Consider the following 21,848-nt stretch of genomic DNA (forward strand, 5'->3'; position numbering starts at 1 on the left):
AGACACGGATCTAAAAGCATATCTCCTGATGATGGTAGAGGACTTCAAGAAGGACTTTAATAACACACTTAAAGAAATACAGGAGAACACTGCTAAACAGGTAGAAGACATTAAAGAGGAAGCACAAAAATCCCTTAAAGAATTGCAGGAGAACACTGCTAAAGAGTTACAAATCCTTAAAGAAAAACAGGATAACCTAATCAAACAGGTAGAAGTCCTTAATGAAAAACAGGAAAACACATCCAAACAGATGAGGGAAATGAACAAAACCATACTAGACCTAAAAAGGGAAGTAGACACAATAAAGAAAACCCAAAATGAGGCAACACTGGAGATAGAAACCCTAGGAAAGAAATCTGGAACCATAGATACCAGCATCAACAACAGAATACAAGAGATGGAAGAGAGAATCTCAGGTGCAGAAGATTCCATAGAGAACATCGGCACAACAATCAAGGAAAATGTAAAATGCAAAAAGATCCTAACTCAAAACATCCAAGAAATACAGGACACAATGAGAAGACCAAACCTACGGATAATAGGAGTGGATGAGAATGAAGATTTTCAACTCAAAGGACCAGCAAACATCTTCAACAAAATTATAGAAGAAAACTTCCCAAATCTAAAGAAAGAGATGCCCATGAACATACAAGAAGCCTACAGAACTCCAAATAGACTGGACCAGAAAAGAAATACCTCCCGACACATAATAATCAGAACAACAAATGCTCTAAATAAAGATGGAATACTAAAAGCAGTAAGAGAAAAAGGCCAAGTAACATATAAAGGCAAGCCTATCAGAATTACACCAGATTTTTCACCAGAGACTATGAAAGCCAGAAGATCCTGGACGGATGTTATACAGACACTAAAAGAACACAAATTCCAGCCCAGGCTACTATACCCAGCCAAACTCTCAATTAACATAGATGGAGAAACCAAAGTATTCCACGACAAAACCAAATTCACACATTATCTCTCCACGAATCCAGCCCTTCAAAGGATAATAACAGAAAAAACCAATACAAGGACAGGAACCACGCCCTAGAAACTACAAGAAGGTAATTCCTCAACAAACCTAAAAGAAGACAGCCACAAGAACAGAATGCCAACTTTAACAACAAAAATAACAGGAAACAACAATTACTTTTCCTTAATATCTCTTAATATCAATGGACTCAACTCCCCAATAAAAAGACATAGACTAACAAACTGGCTACACAAACAAGACCCAACATTTTGCTGCTTACAGGAAACTCATCTCAGAGAAAAAGATAGACACTACCTCAGAATGAAAGGCTGGAAAACAATTTTCCAAGCAAATGGTATGAAGAAACAAGCTGGAGTAGCCATTCTAATATCTGATAAGATTGACTTCCAACCCAAAGTCATTAAAAAAGACAGGGAGGGACACTTCATACTCATCAAAGGTAAAATCCTCCAAGAGGAACTATCAATCCTGAATATCTATGCTCCAAATACAAAGGCAGCCACATTCATTAAAGAAACTTTAGTAAATCTCAAAGCACACATTGCACCTCATACAATAATAGTGGGAGACTTCAACACACCACTTTCACCAATGGACAGATCGTGGAAACAGAAACTAAACAGGGACACAGTGAAACTAACAGAAGTTATGAATCAAATGGATCTGGCAGATATCTACAGAACATTCTATCCTAAAACAAAAGGATATACCTTCTTCTCAGCACCTCATGGTACTTTCTCCAAAATTGACCACATAATTGGTCACAAAACAGGCCTCAACAGATACAAAAATATTGAAATTGTCCCATGCATCCTATCAGATCACCATGGACTAAGGCTGATCTTCAATAACAAAATAAATAATAGAAAGCCAACATTCACGTGGAAACTGAACAACACTCTTCTCAATGAAACCTTGGTCAAGGAAGGAATAAAGAAAGAAATTAAGGACTTTTTAGAGTTCAATGAAAATGAAGCCACAACATACCCAAACTTATGGGACGCAATGAAAGCATTTCTAAGAGGAAAACTCATAGCTCTGAGTGCCTCCAAAAGGAAACTAGAGAGAGCACACATTAGCAGCTTGACAACATACCTAAAAGTACTAGAACAAAAGGAAGCAAATTCACCCAAGAGGAGTAGACGGCAGGAAATAATCAAGCTCAGGGGCAAAATCAACCAAGTGCAAACAAGAAAAACTATTCAAAGAATCAACCAATCAAGGAGCTGGTTCTTTGAGAAAATCAACAAGATAGATAAACCCTTAACCAGACTCACTAGAGGGCACAGGGAAAGCATCCTAATTAACAAAATCAGAAATGAAAAAGGAGACATAACAACAGATCCTGAAGACATCCAAAACACCATCAGATCCTTCTGCCAAAGGCTATACTCAACAAAACTGGAGAACCTGGATGAAATGGAGAAGTTCCTAGACAGATACCAGGTACCAAAGTTGAATCAAGATCAGGTTAATGATCTAAACAGCCCTATATCCCCCAAAGAAATAGAAGCAGTCATTAATAGTCTCCCAACTAAAAAAAGCCCAGGACCAGATGGGTTTAGTGCAGAGTTCTATCAGACCTTCAAAGAAGATCTAATCCCAGTTCTTCACAAACTATTCCACAAAATAGAAACAGAAGGTACTCTACCCAACTCATTCTATGAAGCCACAATTACTCTGATACCTAAACCACAAAAAGACCCAACAAAGATAGAAAACTTCAGACCAATATCCCTTATGAATATTGATGCAAAAATCCTCAATAAAGTTCTTGCTAACCGAATCCAAGAACACATCAAAACAATCATCCATCCTGACCAAGTAGGTTTCATCCCAGGGATGCAGGGATGGTTCAATATACGGAAATCCATCAACGTAATCCAGTATATAAACAAACTCAAAGACAAAAACCACATGGTCATCTCGTTAGATGCGGAAAAAGCATTTGACAAGATCCAACACCCATTCATGATAAAAGTCTTGGAAAGATCAGGAATTCAAGGCCCATACCTAAACATGATAAAAGCAATCTACAGCAAACCAGTAGCCAACATCAAAGTAAATGTTGAGAAGCTTGAAGCAATCCCTCTAAAATCAGGGACTAGACAAGGCTGTCCACTTTCTCCATACCTATTCAACATTGTACTTGAAGTCCTAGCCAGAGCAATTCGACAACAAAAGGAGATCAAAGGGATACAAATTGGAAAAGATGAAGTCAAAATATCACTCTTTGCAGATGATATGATAGTATATATAAGTGACCCTAAAAATTCCACCAGAGAACTCCTAAACCTGATAAACAGCTTCGGTGAAGTAGCTGGATATAAAATTAACTCAAACAAATCAATGGGCTTTCTCTACACAAAGAATAAACAGGCTGAGAAAGAAATTAGGGAAACAACACCCTTCTCAATAGTCACAAATAATATAAAATATCTTGGCGTGACTCTAACTAAGGAAGTGAAAGATCTGTATAATAAAAACTTCAAGTCTCTGAAGAAAGAAATTATAGAAGATCTCAGAAGATGGAAAGATCTCCCATGCTCATGGATTGGCAGGATCAACATTGTAAAAATGGCTATCTTGCCAAAAGCAATCTACAGATTCAATGCAATCCCCATCAAAATTCCAAATCAATTCTTCAACGAATTAGAAAGTGCAATCTGCAAATTCATCTGGAATAACAAAAAACCTAGGATAGCAAAAACTCTTCTCAAGGATAAAAGAACCTCTGGTGGAATCACCATGCCGGACCTAAAGCTTTACTACAGAGCAATTGTGATAAAAACTGCATGGTACTGGTATAGTGACAGACAAATAGACCAATGGAATAGAATTGAAGACCCAGAAATGAACCCACACACCTACGGTCACTTGATCTTCGACAAGGGAGCTAAAAAATCCAGTGGAAGAAAGACAGCATTTTCAACAAATGGTGCTGGCACAACTGGTTGTTAACATGTAGAAGAATGTGAATCGATCCATTCCTATCTCCTTGTACTAAGGTCAAGTCTAAGTGGATCAAGGAACTACACATAAAACCAGAGACACTGAAACTTATAGAGGAGAAAGTGGGGAAAAGCCTTGAAGATATGGGCACAGGGGAAAAATTCCTGAATAGAACAGTAATGGCTTGTGCTGTAAGATCGAGAATTGACAAGTGGGACCTCATGAAACTGCAAAGCTTCTGCAAGGCTAAAGACACCATCAATAAGACAAAAAAAACCACCAACAGATTGGGAAAGGATCTTCACCTATCCTAAATCAGATAAGGGACTAATATCCAATATATATAAAGAACTCAAGAAGGTGGACTCCAGAAAGTCAAATAACCCCATTAAAAAATGGGGCTCAGAACTGAACAAAGAATTCTCACCTGAGGAATACCGAATGGCAGAGAAGCACCTGAAAAAATGTTCAACATCCTTAATCATCAGGGAAATGCAAATCAAAACAACCCTGAGATTCCACCTCACACCAGTCAGAATGGCTAAGATCAAAAATTCAGGTGACAGCAGATGCTGGCGAGGATGTGGAGAAAGAGGAACACTCCTCCATTGTTGGTGGGATTGCAAGCTTGTACAACCACTCTGGAAATCAGTCTGGCGGTTCCTCAGAAAATTGGACATAGTACTACCAGAGGATCCAGCAATACCTCTCCTGGGCATATATCCAGAAGATGTCCCAACCGGTAAAAAGGACACATGCTCCACTATGTTCATAGCAGCCCTATTTATAATAGCCAGAAGCTGGAAAGAACCCAGATGTCCCTCAACAGAGGAATGGATACAGAAATTATGGTACATTTACACAATGGAGTACTACTCAGCTATTAAAAAGAATGAATTTAAGAAATTCCTAGCCAAATGGATGGACCTGGAGGGTATCATCTTGAGTGAAGTAACAATCACAAAAGAACTCACACAATATGTATTCACTGATAAGTGGATATTAGCCCAAAACTTAGGATACCCAAGATATAAGATACAATTTGCTAAACGCATGAAACTCAAGAAGAATGAAGACCAAAGTGTGGACACTGTGCCCCTTCTTAGAATTGGGAACAAAACACCCAGGGAAGGAGTTACAGAGACAAAGTTCGTAGCTGTGATGAAAGGATGGACCATTTAGAGACTGCCGTATCCAGAGATCCATCCCATAAGCAGCTTCTAAACGCTGACACCATTGCATACACTAGCAAGATTTTGCTGAAAGGACCCAAATATAGCTGTCTCTTGTGAGACGATGCCGGGACCTAGCAAACACAGGAGTGGATGTTCACAGTCAGCTATTGGATGTATCACAGGGCTCCCAATGGAGAAGCTAGAGAAAGTACCCAAGGAGCTAAAGGGATCTGCAACCCTATTGCAGGAAATTACATCAGTTTTCAGTTGCTGTTGAGACTTGCTTAGGAACAACATGATGTACTAACCAGAACCCCGGAGCTCTTGTCTCTAGCTGCATATGTATCGAAAGATGGTCTAGTCGGCCATCAATGGAAAGAGAGGCCCATTGGACTTGCAAACTTTATATGCCCCAATATAGGGGAATGCCAGGGCCAAAAGAATGGGAATGGGTGGGTAGGGAAGTGGGGGGCGCTATGGGGGACTTTTGGGATAACATTGGAAATGTAATTGAGGAAAATATGTAATAAAAATATTAAAAATTAAAAAAAAATGTAGAGTTCTTTGCTTATATCCCCAAGAATGGTATATCTGGATCTTGTGGTAGATCTGTTCTCAGCCTTTAAGGAATGTTCACACTAATTTCCATAGGGATTATACTAGCATTGCACTTTTAGCAACAATAAACAAGTGTTTCCTTTCTCCACATCCTCACCGGTGTGAGGTCATTTGTTTTATTTGTTTTGGACATTCTCACTAGTACAAAATGAAATCTCAAAACAGGTTTAATTTGAAATTCTTGATGGATAAGGTTGGCAACATATTTAAAGTATATCTCAGCCATTTTTGTTTCACCTTTTGAGAACTCTATTTATTCTATACCTCATTTTAATTGGGAAATTATTTTCTAGATAATCAAGAAAGTAAAGTTTCTACAATACATAAAATTAAGTTTTTTTATGTACTGTAGATTCTGTCTATCAGATATATTTACTTGTTATGGGTTTTTTTTTTTCTGATTTGATAGACTGCTTCTCTGCTGTTCAGAAAGTTTTAACTTTATGAGGACCCATTTGTTAATTTTATTTCTGACTCTGCCTTTACCTAATTTATATCCAGTAGTGAGTTGTTCACCTTCCTTGAGTTTGCATGCTCTCTGCTGTTTGTGCTGTTGATAACCAGCATGCAGACAGAGAAGGTGCAGGAAATTACATCAGTTTTCAGTTGCTGTTGAGACTTGCTTTGTGTGCTAATATGTGGTTAATTTTAGAGAAAATTCCATGGACTACTGAAAAGCAAGTGAATACTATTGTGTTTGGGCAGACTATTCTGTAGATGTGTGTTGGGTTTATTTGATTTATGATGTTATTTAACTCTAGCATTTCTCTGTTTAGTTTTTGTCTAGATAACTTCTCTTTTAGAGAGAGTGGCATATTGAAGACTCCCACTATCAGTGTGTGAGGGTCAATATGTGATTTAAGCTGTATTGTTTCTTTTATGAACTTGAGTGATCTTGTTGTTTAGAATTGTGATACCCTCTTGGTAGATTTTCCTTTAATAAGTATTTTCTTTTAACGGTTGTCCTTTCTCACCCTCTTCTGATAAATTTTGCTTTGAAGTCTATTTTGTCAGTCTTTAAATTAGCTACACATTCTTGCTTCCTGGTTCCATTTTCCTTGGAACATCATTTTTCACTCTTTTAATCTGAAGTGATGTCTTACTTTGGTGGTGAAGTGTGTTTCTTGGATGATGCAGAAGTATAGATAATATTTTCTAGTCCAACATGTTAGTCTATGTCTTTTTATTGAGGAATTGAGATCATTAATACTGACACCTGCTGGTTTATTATTTTCCATTATTTTGTTGTGGTGGTATAGGTTTTTCTTCCTTTGATTGATTGTTCTGGAATTATTTCTTCCTTGGGCCTTCTTCGGTATAGTTAACCTTCTTTTCATACTGAAATATTTTTTTCTAGTTCCTTTTGTGGAACTGAAGTTGCTTAAATTTATTTTTATTATGCAATATTTTTTCTCCATTGGTTGTGATTGGTAATTTTCTTGGTCGTATTAGTCTGGGCTGCCGTTTGTGGACTCTTAGAGGTTATACAAAATCCATTCTAGCCCTTCTGGCTTTCAGAGACTCCATTGAAAACTCAGGAATCATTCAAATGGGTCTGACTTTATATCTGACTTGGCCCTTTTCTTTTGTAGCTTTCAACATGCCTTCTTAGTTTTGCACATTTATTATTTTGAATATTATATATTGTATGGAGTTTCTTTCTGGTCCTACTTGGTGTTCTTGTACCTTAATAGGCATCTCTTTCTTTAGATTAGGGATTTTTTTTTCTTCTATGAGTTTACTAAAATTATTTCCTGTGCCTTTGTCCTATGCTTTTCTCCTTCCTCTATACTAGTGATCCTCAACTTGTGGGTCACTATCTCATGCAGGTCTAACAACCCTTTCACAGGGGTCACATATCAGATAAATATCTGGTTTACATTATGATTTGTATCCTTAGCAAAATTACAGTTATGAAGTAGCAAAAAAATAATTTTATGATAAGGGGGTCACCAAAACATGAGGAACTGTTTTAAAGGATCACGGCATTAGGAAGGTTGGGAACCACTGCTCTATAGGTATTGTTCATAGGTTTGTTCTTTTGATAGTGCCTCAGCGTTTCTGGATGTTTTATGCCTGAAATGTATTGTTGTTGTTGTTGCTGCTGCTGCTGTTGTTGTTTTCCTTGGATTTTTTATTATTACTTAACATATTTCTTGACTGAGCTATCCACTTTTTTTCTACCTCATCTTCAAGACCTAAAGTTATCTCTCCTGGATCTTTTCATCTGTTACAGAGGCTTTACCTCTGGTATTTTTGTTTAGCATTCTGAGTTTTGATTCACCTTGAGTTTTTCTTAATATTTCTATTTTTGTTAAATTCTACTTTCATTCAACAGTTTGTGTTTTCATGGTCATCATTAAGCATCTCTTTAAGGTCCTTGAACATATTTATAATTGCTATTTTAGATCTTTATCTTATACTAAAGCTAAATTTCTTTTCTTGGGGCCTATTATGAAAGAATTGTTGGCCTCTAGAAGAGGTATATTGTCTTGCTCGTGTGGTTGTGCTAGAATTTAGGCATGTGAGGTATGTTTGATGTGTTTCTTGGTGTAGATATCTGGACTCATCTTTCTTGGGTGGGTTTTCCATTTTTTGGTTGCTATTACCCAACCTGGCTCCTAGCCATGTATGGTGTCTGTGGAATCCCTTAAGTCCCAGACAAGTGTGGTGACTGTAGGGTCACTAGTAGAAAGCAGCTCTGGATACCAGAAAATTATGTTAGGCTGGGAGTCCCTGTTAGTGTAGTATTCTGCAGATCAATGGGGAGTCACAAATATGTGGAGATGGGCTAGAAGGAAAGGTTGAGAGTAGCAATGGGGAAGAACTAGGGAGAACCTGGGTCCATACAAGAAGTCCAAATCCGAAGGAGATGTAATTGGGCTGTGTGGTGGTTTGAGTAAGTCTATCCCAGGAAATGGCACTATTTGGAGGTGTGGTCTTGTTGGAGTAGGTATGCCACTGTGGGTTTGGAGTTTAAAACCCTCATCCTCACTGCCTGGAAACCAGTCTTCTCCTAGTGGCCCTCAGATAAAGATGTAGAACTCTCAGCTCTTCCAGCCTCATGTCCGCCTGATTGCTACCATGTTCCCTCTCGTCCTAAAGATAGTATATTGAACCTCTGAAACTGTAAGCCAGGCCCAATGAAATATTATCCTTATAAGAGATGCCTTAGTCATGGTGTCTGTTCACAGCTGTAAATCCCTAAGACAGACTGGGAGGAGGGGCTCAGGCAGGGAAGCTGCAGCAGGACTAAAGATAACTCTGGAGAGAGCAGTGGCAAAACTCATAAAGAACACAGACTTTACCTTTCCCAGAAGCTTTGGTTGCCAGTGTTACTTGGCTCAGAGCAGGAGATCATGCCCATCTCCCCTTTGTATGCTAGAATTTGGTCTAGCTTGAGCTTGCGTAGAGCTTTCATATACTGTCATAACCTCTTTGTGTTTGTATGTGCACTTGCCCTGTTGTGTCCAAAAGGTACTGTTCTTTGTATTCATTCACTGCCTTTAGCTCTTACATTCTTTCCAACCCCTCTTCCTCAATGACTTCTGGCCTTTTGGAGGGAAGAATGTATTGGCAATGCTACTGTTTACCTTCCAGAATGTGATAGCAACACCCCATAACCATGACACTTTCCTCCTCAATATCCATATTTTTTTAATTCTAATTAACTTCCACCTCTGTCTCTCACATCTCAGTCACATCCCTTTCTCTTACAACCCTTAGTTGCTGAAAAGCTCATACTACAACACCAAGTTTGTATAGTATTCTCCAGGTTAAACCTCATTAGTAACTCATAATGTATTCCCAAACTCCCACAGTTCCATTGCAATGCTCCATACCACTAATACAAAACCTTCCTCGAGTTCCATTAATTGTCATGTGACAGTCATTCATCTTGATTCAGTTTGTGTGCTATGTAATGTATTTATTTATGTGGACCAATGTTAGTAATGTAATAGAGTCTGATATTTATACTCCTCTATGGGTATTCAAATTTCTGCTATTATTCCTTCCTTCCTTCCTTCCTTCCTTCCTTCCTTCCTTCCTTCCTTCCTTCCTTCCTCCCTCCCTCCCTTCCTTTCCTCCCTCCCTCCCTTCCTTTCCTCCCTCCCTCCCTCCCTCCCTTCTTTCTTCCTTCCCTCCTTCCTTCCTTCCCTACATTCTTTCTTCCACTTCCTTCCTTGGCACAGCTTATCTTAATTACTCTTCCTGTTGCTGTGATAAATATAGGACAAATGAAACTCAAGGAAGAAAGTGTTTATTTCCCTCATGGTGGCAGAAAAGCAAGAGCTGGTCTGATTGTGTTGACAACTAAAAGCAGAGCTTCTTTCTTCCTTTTCATTGAGTCCAGGACCACAGAGCAGAGGCATGTCACCACCTACATTTAGGATTAGGTCTTCTCAAGTTACTTAACTTACTCTAGAAAATTTCTTACAAGTGTGCCCAAGGGCTTGTCTCTTAAGTAATTCTAGATTATTTAAAGTTGAAAATCAAAGATAAACATCACTGGGGTCCTATGTAGTCCAAGCTGACCTCAAATTAACTATGTAGCCAAGGTTAGCGTTTAAAATCTTAATCTTGTCTTCTGCTTTCCAAGGGCTAGGATCATAGATGTGTGCTATCACACATAACCTTGAGTATATTTCTTGGTTATCTGTTTTTCTTTGGGCATGTAAATATTAGCAAATATGAGACTTCTGTTTACTATATATCTTCGCCTATATGTATTTATTCATTTAGGAAGCCACTGTTACATAACAGCCATTAAACTACAAAATGTTAATTTATGAGAAATGGAGACAGATGAAGAAGAAATAAGATATATATCCTTACTATATGGTGGCAATACCAAATCAGTGTTTTAATATTTGCCTTAAAATCTACTTCATCCTAGAAGTTACCTCAGGGAACAGCATTTCACTGCAGTGTCTGCTATATTAGAAATTATCCAAATTTCTTTTAAAATAAAATTAAACAAATCATGTATATATGTACTATCACTTTTAACTTACTTTTTATAGTGATAGAGTCAACATTTTTTTGAGAAATTACTGGGTGTTAATGTGGTGAACATTAGAAATACATTAGTAAACACTATATTTAATAAAGTGTGAAAACATCAAAGCAGAAAGGCAATGAGCAATTAACAACACAATAGCAAAAGTAATCCAATGTTTATCTTTTTGTCTATTGGGAACACAACATTCATTGTGATGCAATGTTGTAACATGCTAATTCTTACCTTTCTTTGGATTGTGAGAAGTTAAAACTAGATAAATAACATGTATGGCCCAAGTGTTTTCACTGAAAGTGTGGTTGACAAATAATTATTGCATTCACAGGGCAATACTACATTTCAAGTTTTTAAAGGGAATTATTTCTGGAGGGAGATATAGAAGAAGTAAGGTCACTATGAGAATAATTCTCTCAGGTACATACAGTAAGTCCCTGCTCAATGAAATCCCTTCTGCAAGGAGGGTGGATTCCAGTTACAGTGATAAAGTTTGAGGTGCTGTAACTAGTCATAAATAAGTAAGTCTCCAGGGCTGCTGAGCAGCAGAGAGGTAACTGTAAAGAGAAGAATAGTGACAGGAGCCAACTCACTTGAGCTCTCTGGGTAATTGCCTGCTTCTCATAAGATAACCCTGGAGACAACTCACTTTGCGAATTATTATGAAACTTCTGAAACTTTTTAATAGTTGCATGCATTACAAAAGAATGTGCTAACAAGTTTCACTCTTCCAAGAGCTGGATCCCTGTGGACTCAGAGAAATGAAATTGTCATTATCAGTGCTAACAATCTCATAACAAGATCCCTGAGGGCTCATTCTTTGCAACTTCCATAAAGAACTGCAGAAGTTGAAAACCACTCTCATACCTTGCCTACTCTCATTTTAAATATTACCCACTGACTTCAGCACCCAGGATCCCTGAAGGTTTCCAAGATGTTTGGAGAAAAACACATGAGTGAATGGAACTGAGTTTCTGTTCTGCCAGAAGCAGAGAGGGTCTGAGAAAAGTTTAATCCATTGCACACATTTCTGATTCTTTCCTTTTCTAACTCTCCTTCCACCTCCTTCAGAGCATATCTGCCAACAAATAAGCCCAAAATGCAATGACCTAGTCAGGTGACTATATTTTCTTTTCACTTAGAAGATAGGGAAGATAGGAAACACAAAAACATCCCTAGATTTTTATTCTTATGACTTAGATTTGTTAATATTGTGCTCATAAAAAAATAAAAACCACCTACAAGTGTTATTTAAAGTAGAAAACAATGCATTGTTATACCAAGTCTTTTTTCAAATTTATTCACACCATTGCTTTAATAAATGACAAAAGGAATCTTAAGCCACTTCATTAATAAACAAGTAGCTTGAGAAAAATAATTAATAATGCCGTGTTATGGACTACAATTGAATTAAATTGTATGTAGATCTACCAGAAGCTGTGTGTGTGTGTGGGGGGGGGGGATTGTTTTATTTGGTTTGGCGTTTGTTTGTTTGTTTGCTCATTTTTGTTTTTAATAGAAACACAATGAGTCTCAAGCTCTACAGTTTTTTGTTTTTGTTTTGTTTTTTTTTTGGTTTTTTTTTTTTTTTTGATTTGGCTTTGACTTTTTCCTCTACCTAATGATCTGTGAAAATAGCAATACCATTAAATTCCTAGGCACTCTGAGATGATTGAGCTATGTTTTTCATTATGGGGTATGCTCCTGTGAATCAGAACTCTGAATCTATATAAACTTGTCTCCTAGTAAAACAGAATCATGGGGCCTTGTGAGCCTCAGTGAACCAAACTGAATTAACTCTTTTGGCTTTAGGAACAAGATGCAAAGATATGATGAGTCTTTGTTCAGAGTCAAATCTAAAGGTTAAACTTAAGCTAACATATTTATATTTACTTTCAAACTTTTATTTACCTTTTAAGTATTGAAATAACATCAAATGATAATTATAAATGTTTATGTGGTAATACATTAGCATTTCTAGTGGAAAGATGTTAGGTAGAAATTAGAATTACACAAAATGTGTAATATGTAATATCTTAAGCATTAATGATAATGCAGTATACTTTACCTTAATCCAATATATTAACATAATTTGGGGATATTAAATACATTTGAAGTATTATTAATATGCTTAATATATTTTGAAGTTTTATCTATATTAATATGCATTTATCACATTACTTATTTGCAGCAATGCAACCAAAAAAAATCCATTTACTTGAGTATCATTTAAGCAATGGGCATTTCATCCATTTCTTATATAGCCCAGTCATATATTACACATACACACACACACATACACACACATAAAATTTATACAAATAGTCTTTATAATAAAATTGTGAGGAGTAAAATTAATGTGTCAAAGACTTGTACATCAGCCAAATTTTCAAAAATTCAGTAAAACCACCCTACAAAAAATTTAAAATGGTGTTTGCAGAGAGGAGTCAGTAGTTAATAGCACTGGCAGCAGCCACATGATTGGCCACAACCACGTGTAACTCTGGTCTTCATGGGCACCAAGAATAAACATGGTGCACAGACATACATGCAGCAAAATGCTCACACACATAAAACACTTCTAATGAAAAAGATCTTAAAACTGTCATATATTGCATGTGAGTGTGACCCTGTCTTATAGCCTCACTGACTGAACATTGCCAAACAAAAAGTCTTTGCAATGTGACATAAAAGAGCAATTATTCATCATTATGTTGATTTGTATCTAATTATACATAAAACTGAAAACTTTAAAAGTTATGTTTCAGGAATTTAAATTTCAATATTCTTCACACTTTGTCTTTTCCAGACAAATATGATCTTTTTGTTTTGCTTGATTTCATTGAGAGAGGGTCTTATGTACCATAATCCAGTATGTAATAGAGGATGGCTTTGAACTCTTGATTCTCCTACCTTGACATTCTAAAAGCTGGGATTACAGGTATAGGTCACCATGTCTGGTTAGTGCTGTCTTTACCAGTCTGCTACATGAAACCTGAAAGAAAGAAAGAAAGAAAGAAAGAAAGAAAGAAAGAAAGAAAGAAAGAAAGGAAGGAAGGAAGGAAGGAAGGAAGGAAGGAAGGAAGAAAGGAAGGAAGGAAGGGAGAGAGAAGAAGAAGAAGAAGAAGAAGAAGAAGAAGAAGAAGAAGAAGAAGAAGAAGAAGAAGAAGAAGAAGAAGAGAGGGAAGGAAGGGAGGGAAGGAGGGAGAAAGAGAGAGAAAGAAAGAAGATGAAAGAAAAAGTTAGAAAAGTCTTTGATTATCAAAAATATTTGCTATCTGTTCCATATATTTGTTGTAAGAATTTTCACTATTTAAAAAAACTATTACAATTAATCAGAAAATTTTAAGCTATTGCAATTTGTTCACTGATGACCATACTTGAGTTTTATATTTTTATAACAACTATAAAATGATATTAATTTAAACCTGATAATTATATATATATATATATATATATATATATATATATATATATATTCTACTTCTGAAATGAGGTTTCTGGACCTGACTTGAGTTTCAAATAACACCAGCTTAAAGGAAACCAGTAAACACTACTATTGTGCATTAGTGAATGTGCCTACTGTTTATTCTTTGGCTATATAGCAACCTTAGGGATTCATTCTAACCCTTAATTATACTGATTTGAGACAGTTATCATTCTGAATGCCTGAGAGGAGGCAATTTTACCTCCTTCAAGGAGTAATCAATGTTTTACCTCCAAAGGGAAAATCAGTTTTTTGTTGAAATATTGATTCTTTAACGATCTGGAGAGATAGTTCAGAAGTTTAAGAAACTTTATTGTTCTTCCTGAGGATGAGAGTTCAGTTCCCAGCACCCACACTCAGCATGTTGCAAACACATATAACTGCAGTTCCATGCAACCCAACAACTTCTTCTGGCTTCATGGGCCACTTGAACACACACAAATATAATAATAGTAATCTAAACCAAATTACATCTTTAAATTAAGGGAGGGGAAGGGAAGAACATGATCAGGTACTGGATGAGGGAAAAGGACTGAAGCCCTGAGGGCCAGCTGAAAGAATGGATATAGGTAAGTAACCTTGGGAGGTAGGAGGTTGGGGGAACCCACCAGAATGCACTAGAGACCTGGGAGGTGAGAAACTCTCAGGACACAAAGAGAGGGTTCCTAGATGAACAATAGGGAGAGCAAATTTATAGAGCCCACCTCCAGCAGGGCATCAAATAAGGGAGGGGTTTGCCATCCCACAGTCACAACTCTCACCCATAATTGTTCCTGTCTGAAAGAACTGCAGGGATAGAAAATGAGAGGGATAGAAATGAGGAAAAGAAGGTCCAATGACAGGCTCAAAGTGGAATCCAGCTCAAGGGAAGGTCCCAAGGCCTGACACTATTACTGAGGCTATGGAGAGCTCACAAAAAGGGACCCATCATGACTGCCCTCCGAAAGACCCAACAAGCAGCTGAAAGAGTCAGAGGCACCCAACCAATGGACAGAACCACCTGACCCCTGTGGTCTCTCTTCCCCCACCTGCTTGAACCTGCTTGCTCAAGGGTGGAGTTTCCTGCTCATTCATTCTGCCACACCCACTGCTGGACCCTGTCGCTTTGCTGCTTGGAGGCACACACGTGTTCATCCTGCTACTGGACCCCGAGTTACTTGGCGGGAAATTGGGTTCCCTCCCCCTTCCTTTATAACTGAATGTTGGAATTAGTAAAGGGGGGCCTTGAACATGGAATCGTCTTGGCCTCATTCTTTCTCCCCCCCCCACCCGTCTAGCTTCCTCTCTTTTCAGCTCGAACTGCCATCCTCAGTTGAACTGTTCGCATTGCAGACTGCGGGCGGGCCGCAACAGACCCCTATGGTTGAATTAGGGAAGTCTGAAAGAAGCTGAGGAGAAGGGTGATCCTGTAGGAGGACCAGCAGTCTCAATTAATCTGGACCACCACACAGGCAGCATACAGCAGCTGCTATGAAGTCCCCAACACATATACAGCAAAGGACTGCCAGATCTGTGTTCAATCAGAGATGATATGCCTAAATCTCAAGATACTGGAGGCCCCAGGGAGTTTAGAGGTCAGGTAGGGTGGGGGGTGGGAAGTGGGGACATCCTCATGGAGACAGGGGGGTGGGGAGGAGGTATGGGATGTGGAACAGTTGGAGGGTAGACAGGGGTGGGGAGGTAAAATCAGGATTTTAATTAATTAATTAAAAAAGAATTTCAATTAATCAAATTATTTATTTTCATTTCCTATTTATTGTATTTGGGTAACTTTATCAATCCAAACAGATATAAAACTTAGAAGTTAAGTAACAATGAAATAGCCTACTCTTGGATTAACTTTTTAAAATCATAGTAAAATAGAAATAAATATCAATTTAAAATTCTTTTCTTGGAAAACTAGATGATCTCAATATTTCAGTGCAAGGTTTTAGTGGTATGCCAGATCCCTGTTTGATAATGATGGTTTGCCCAACAAGTCAACAAAAATGGTTTACCATAGGAATAGTTAAATCCCGAGGATGTGAGCACCTCAGATCTCAAATGGAAACAAACAAAAACAAAAACAAAACAAAACAACCTGTGTCCTGACTTTCCTCCGATGCTATTTCATCATTTCTCTCACAAGAATTCACGCTTCTTTTCTCATCTGCAGTACCAGCTAATTACCCAAAGGAGGGAGTGGTCCCCATGGTGTTGACAAGAAAACAGGTTACACCAACCATAGGCACCATCTTTCCTGCTGATAAGTCAGTTCAGTTTTCCCTGCTCTGAGCTTTAAGAGCATCCCCATCCACTTTGCTTACTCTCAGGCATCTTCAGGAAGCCCTTGCCCCAGGGCTTTGGTTGACAGCTCCAGAAAGCCCTTGAAAGGCTGGGTATTTGGCCCAAATGGCAGCTAGACAGAGGATAGCTGCCAGTGCAGTTTTCTCCTGCAGTTGCCTTTACTCTGTAACTTAATTAGCCTTGCTTTATTAGATTTTTCTCTGAAGCAGAGCTACCCCATTGTTCTTATCACTTAGCCAAACTCTAGGAAAAGTAAACAAATGGTCTTTACACATCTTCAGAAAGAAACTAGAATATAGTTCACAGAAGAGTTGGGGACTTAATTTTCAGTCTGTCGTTTGACAAGTTAAGACCTTATAACCACTGCTGTAGTACTTTAATTTCATAATCATATTATTTTCTACATGCCTCATTTTCCACATGAATTTAAATCTAATTCATTATCACCTACAAAATACCGAAAAACAAGATAATAAGGAAAAAAAAAAAACATTAGCATGTGTTATTCCTGAATTGTTGGGGGAAAATTGAAAACAGGTGAGCCTTAAGAACTAACGAACAAGAACATCATTTTTGTTTTTGTTTTCTACTTTGGTGTATTTATCTGTGGAAAACTGATTTACTGTAGGTCCATCAATATTAGAAGTAGGTCCATCAATATTAGAAGTCTTCTTCAAAGACATATGCTATTTTAAAATCAACATACCTGATTAAAAAGCCATCAAGTTCTGCTGTGATTTGGTTCCTGGCTTACTGCCTGAACACACTGGGGGGAGGAGCACTTGGGCTCACCCAGCAGTGTCACTTAGGAGTCCTCATTGTTATTCATTCTAGTCAACCAAAGCTGTCTCCTTCTGTCCCTCTTGCCTAACTCTGTCACTTATTATCTTGGTGTCTTGACTCCTATTCTGACTCTGTTGCTTATGGATCAAAACCTTTTCACTTTTTTAGAGTCAGTAAGTACTAAACTTACATTTTTCTAATGGCTTTTTACTTCTCACATTCTCCCCATTTATCCCTCTTGCTGCTCATCTCACTTCTACAGTTGTGTTGCTATTTCTAAAAGGCTAATAGAAGACAAAACAGCGCACCCAAGTATCTGTTTCATGCAAAGACTATCGTCCCTAACCCTAGCAACTTAGATGCAAGATGCTATTACTCTCCAAAAAAGAGAATGGCAGAGGTAGCATTTGGCAGAGCTCAGATACTTAACAGATGTAATTATACCTTACATAAAAAGTGTAATACAGACACTGGGAAGAAAATACCTGTTTATACCACATTAGTAAGGTTGGCATAGCTTCTGATAGCTGATTATCTTGTGTTTTTTAAAAGCTTGGGTTCTGAATTCAGTTCTTGCTGTCTTCTTTTTAAAGGTCTACATGTAAGGCATGTAGAAGACAGCAGCTGTGCTTCTGACATACTCTGTCACTCTGTTGTATGTAGGGTAGAAGAAGGAACTAACTGTCTGCCTGGGTGTAGAGAAAAATGAGTTGAATTGGAATAAATTTCTACAAACATGGTAACAAAGAAGGATCTGGTGTAAAAATACTTTGCTTTATGAGTCATTGGAAAAATGTTTCTCTTTAACAAACGATTATAGCTGGGTGTTGTGGTTCTTGCCAGTAATCTCAGTACTTGAGACGTGAAGACTGGAAAGCTAAGAGCTCAGTGTCAATTGGCCACATAGGAAGTGTGAGGCCAGCTTGGGTTACATGAGAGCCTGTCTTCAAAAATCAAAATTTCATTAATTCAAATTAAAAGATGATTATGTCAAAATTTGCCAACATGGAAAAATTTAAATCATCAATGACAAACAGTCCTTACTTGGTAGTTAAAAGGACGTCTGCTATGGATGGGAATGTTAAACTCAGTGGCTGAATGTTCCTCTCTGGATCCTGGTGCTGCGTGTTCTTTCTCTAGGAAATAGAGATTAACTGTTTCTCATTTGGCTCCTCCCAGCTGCACAGAGCTGATGATGTGAAAGAAAGTCAATGGAGAAGTCCAACGACAGCTCTGAGTATGGTTTCATCTTAGAAGGCTTCTCTGATCGCCCTCGCCTGGAGATGGTACTCTTCATAGTAAATTTTACTCTATATTCGATGGCTGTGCTGGGAAATATAACCATTATCCTGGTGTGTATATTGGACCCTCGGCTTCACACTCCAATGTACTTCTTTCTGGCAAATCTTTCATTTCTGGATCTCTGCTTCAGTACCAGCTGCATCCCACAGATGCTGGTAAACCTCTGGGGCCCAGACAAGACCATCAGCTATGCTGGCTGTGTGGTCCAACTTTTCTCCTTTCTGTCGATTGGCAGTGTAGAGTGCATCCTTCTGGCTGTCATGGCTTATGACCGCTATGCTGCCGTCTGCAAACCTTTGCACTATATGGTCATTATGCACCCACAGCTGTGTGTGAGGTTGATGGCTGTGGCCTGGGGGGTTGGACTCGCCAATGCCATCATCATGTCACCACTAGCAATGACCCTGTCCAGATGTGGCCGCCGGAGAATTAATCATTTCCTTTGTGAACTGCCAGCTCTGATCAAGATGGCCTGTGTGGATGCTCGCCCAGTGGAAATGTTGTCCTTCACTTTGGCCATCCTTATTGTCCTGCTACCCCTTACTCTGATCCTTGTCTCCTATGGTTACATTGCTGCAGCTGTGCTGAGGATCAAGTCGGCTGCTGGGAGATGGAAAGCCTTCAACACCTGCAGCTCCCACCTCACTGTGGTCTCCCTGTTCTATGGAAGTATCATCTATATGTATATGCAGCCTGGAAACAGCTCTTCCCAGGACCAAGGGAAATTTCTCACTCTCTTCTATAACTTGGTGACTCCCATGCTGAATCCACTCATTTACACTTTAAGGAACAAGGAAATGAAAGGGGCACTGAAAAAGGTTTGTGGGAGGCACTGAGGGACAGAAGCAAACAGTGGGTTACAAAATCTCAAGAATTTGTTCAAATACACCTATTGTTTGCTTATAATAAATTCAGCTAATGTATTAGACACACTGAAGTACTCTTTTGGTTTTGGTTTGGTTGAGACAGTGTCACATAACCTATGCTTTCTTCAGACTCACCAATTAGCCAAAGGTAACTTTGAACTCCTGATTCTCCTACCTCTTTTTCTCCAGTGCTGGAATTACAGGTGCATGCCAGCATGCCAAGAGAATCTGGGATATATATATATATATATATATATATATATATATATATATATTTGAGACAGAGTTTCTCTGTATAGCCCTAGCTGTCCTGGAACTCACTTTGTAGACCAGGCTGGCCTCGAACTCAGAAATCTGCCTGCCTCTGCCTCCCGAGTGCTGGGATTAAAGATGTGCACCACCACGCCCAGCCTCTGAGATACTTTTAATATGATGAATACACTGAACTCTAGCCAAAGTCAGTGTGATTCAGCCATGGCTACCATGTTGTAAATAAATTTCAGCTTCTTAAGGTAAGCAACTAAGTTATTATTCTAACCTCTCTATTAATTAACAAAAAGAATAAATCCCATGAAAGCAAATGATTAATAGATATAAAAATAAGCACATATTTAAATTTTATTCAAGTTAATCAACGAAGGCAGAGATGCAATATTTGGTTTCAAAAGTCAAACATGCACTAAATTTGTATAGAATAAAGACATGTCCAAATAAATGTGCAAATGGAGGCAAAACTGGCCTCTACTGTAAAACAGAAAAGACAATTCAATCTTTCTCAGAAGGGAAGCAAGAACATGTTCATTCTCTTATTGGAGACTGGCATTGTGAGTTCCAAGAAGGGAGGAACCAATACAGACAAGTACCACAGGGCTTGGATGCAGCTCAGTGGATAAAGCTCCTGCCCAATGTATACAAGGGCCAAAGCTTGAATTACAGCACTGCAATTCTTTTAATACCCTGGGGAGAGAAGAGAAAGAACCAAGAGAGGGAGCTGGAACAAATGTTTGTGTTGTGTAACCAGAATGGAGTGTTTGGGGAGAAGAAGGAATTACAACCTCAAGGAAAGAACTAGAAAGAAGAGGGGAGGAACAATTGAGTAAAGAATAATGATGTATATGAAGTGTCACAGAGAAATCCATTCTTCATATGATAACTACAAAACTTTAAAATGTCTTCATAGCTTTGGGTAGAAAGGCTTTTTAAAATAGGTCACAAAATGTACTCAGAATACATAGACAAAATGATACAGTAAGATGCATCAAACTTTAAAACATTCACAGTAAGAGCTAATGCTGAGAACCTCAAAGGCTGGATCCATGAGAGCAACCTCTGTGAGTTCTCTCCACACCATACATACACTTGATTTTTAAAAATTACTTAAAAGATTTTATACACTGTATTTTGATCATATTTTTGCACCTTCCCCACACCCTTGTAGATCCTCTACACATCCCTCCTCACCCAGCTTTATGTTGTCTCTCTTCCTTTCTTTCTCTCCAAAACTTGAAAAACAAAAAAAAAAATCAAAATACACAAGCAAATTTTACAAAATAAATAAGGCAAAAAAAACCAAAGAAACAAAAGCACAAGTGTTCACCTACATGCACACACACACACACACACACACACACACTTCAAAAGCCACAGAATTTGTTTTGTATTGGCCAGCTACTTGTGGGAATGGGACCTGACATATCCATTGAGACTCCATTGTAGAAAACTGATGTTTCCCTTTTCCAGCAGGTATAAATTACAAATAGCATCTTGGTTAAGGTGGTATCCTATGCCACTTCCCTCTCTCAGTGCTACAGTTTTGTGCATGATGGTACAGTCTCTGTAAGTTCATATAATGTGAATCAATCCTGTTGTGTATGGAAGACACTGTTTTCTTGGAGTCATCTACCACCTTTGGCTTCTCAAATCTGTCTGACTTTTCTGCATAGGTCACTGAGCTGTGAGGGGAGAGGGGTTGATAAAGGCATTCCATTTAGGGGTGAGTTCAAGTTCTCATTGAGAGCTAAGTCCAACATTTCTCATTAACTGTGCATTGTCCAGTAATGAATCTCTGTGTTAATTATTGTCTACTGCAAAAAGAAGCTCCTTTGACGAGTGCTCAGTGATGCCATGCTGTGCGAGTATAGTGATACATCATTAGGAGTCATTTTATTGCTATGTTCATTTAGCAGAAGAAGAATAGTAGGCTTCTTCCTAAGTCCATGACTGATACAGACTCAGGTGCTTGGTAACTTTACTAGTCTCGTGTATGAGTTTCATCTCATGGAATGAGTCTTAGATCCATCAAAAATGATTGATTACTCCCAAAACATTGGCACCACTATTACACTATTTCTTTAAGGTAGACCTCTGTTGTAGG

The 21,848-nt window shown here is 38.2% G+C and overlaps 1 protein-coding gene across 1 annotated transcript; it reads left to right on the forward strand.

Annotated features, from left to right (window-relative positions):
- Positions 1 to 18,517: 18,517 nt before the first annotated feature.
- Positions 18,518 to 19,444, forward strand: LOC110308650 (putative olfactory receptor 2W6). The gene has a single exon (XM_021181072.2). The coding sequence runs from the start codon at positions 18,518 to 18,520 to the stop codon at positions 19,442 to 19,444; it is 927 nt and encodes a 308-aa protein (XP_021036731.1).
- Positions 19,445 to 21,848: the final 2,404 nt, after the last annotated feature.

Source organism: Mus caroli, unplaced genomic scaffold (genome assembly GCF_978045245.1).
Source record: "Mus caroli unplaced genomic scaffold, Mus_caroli_1 scaffold_15, whole genome shotgun sequence".
Lineage (NCBI taxonomy): Eukaryota > Metazoa > Chordata > Mammalia > Rodentia > Muridae > Mus > Mus caroli.

What these genes read in the sequence shown, in the direction of transcription:
- LOC110308650 (XM_021181072.2), top strand. Translation starts at nt 18,518, where the DNA reads ATGGAGAAGTCCAACGACAGCTCTGAGTATGGTTTCATCTTAGAAGGC.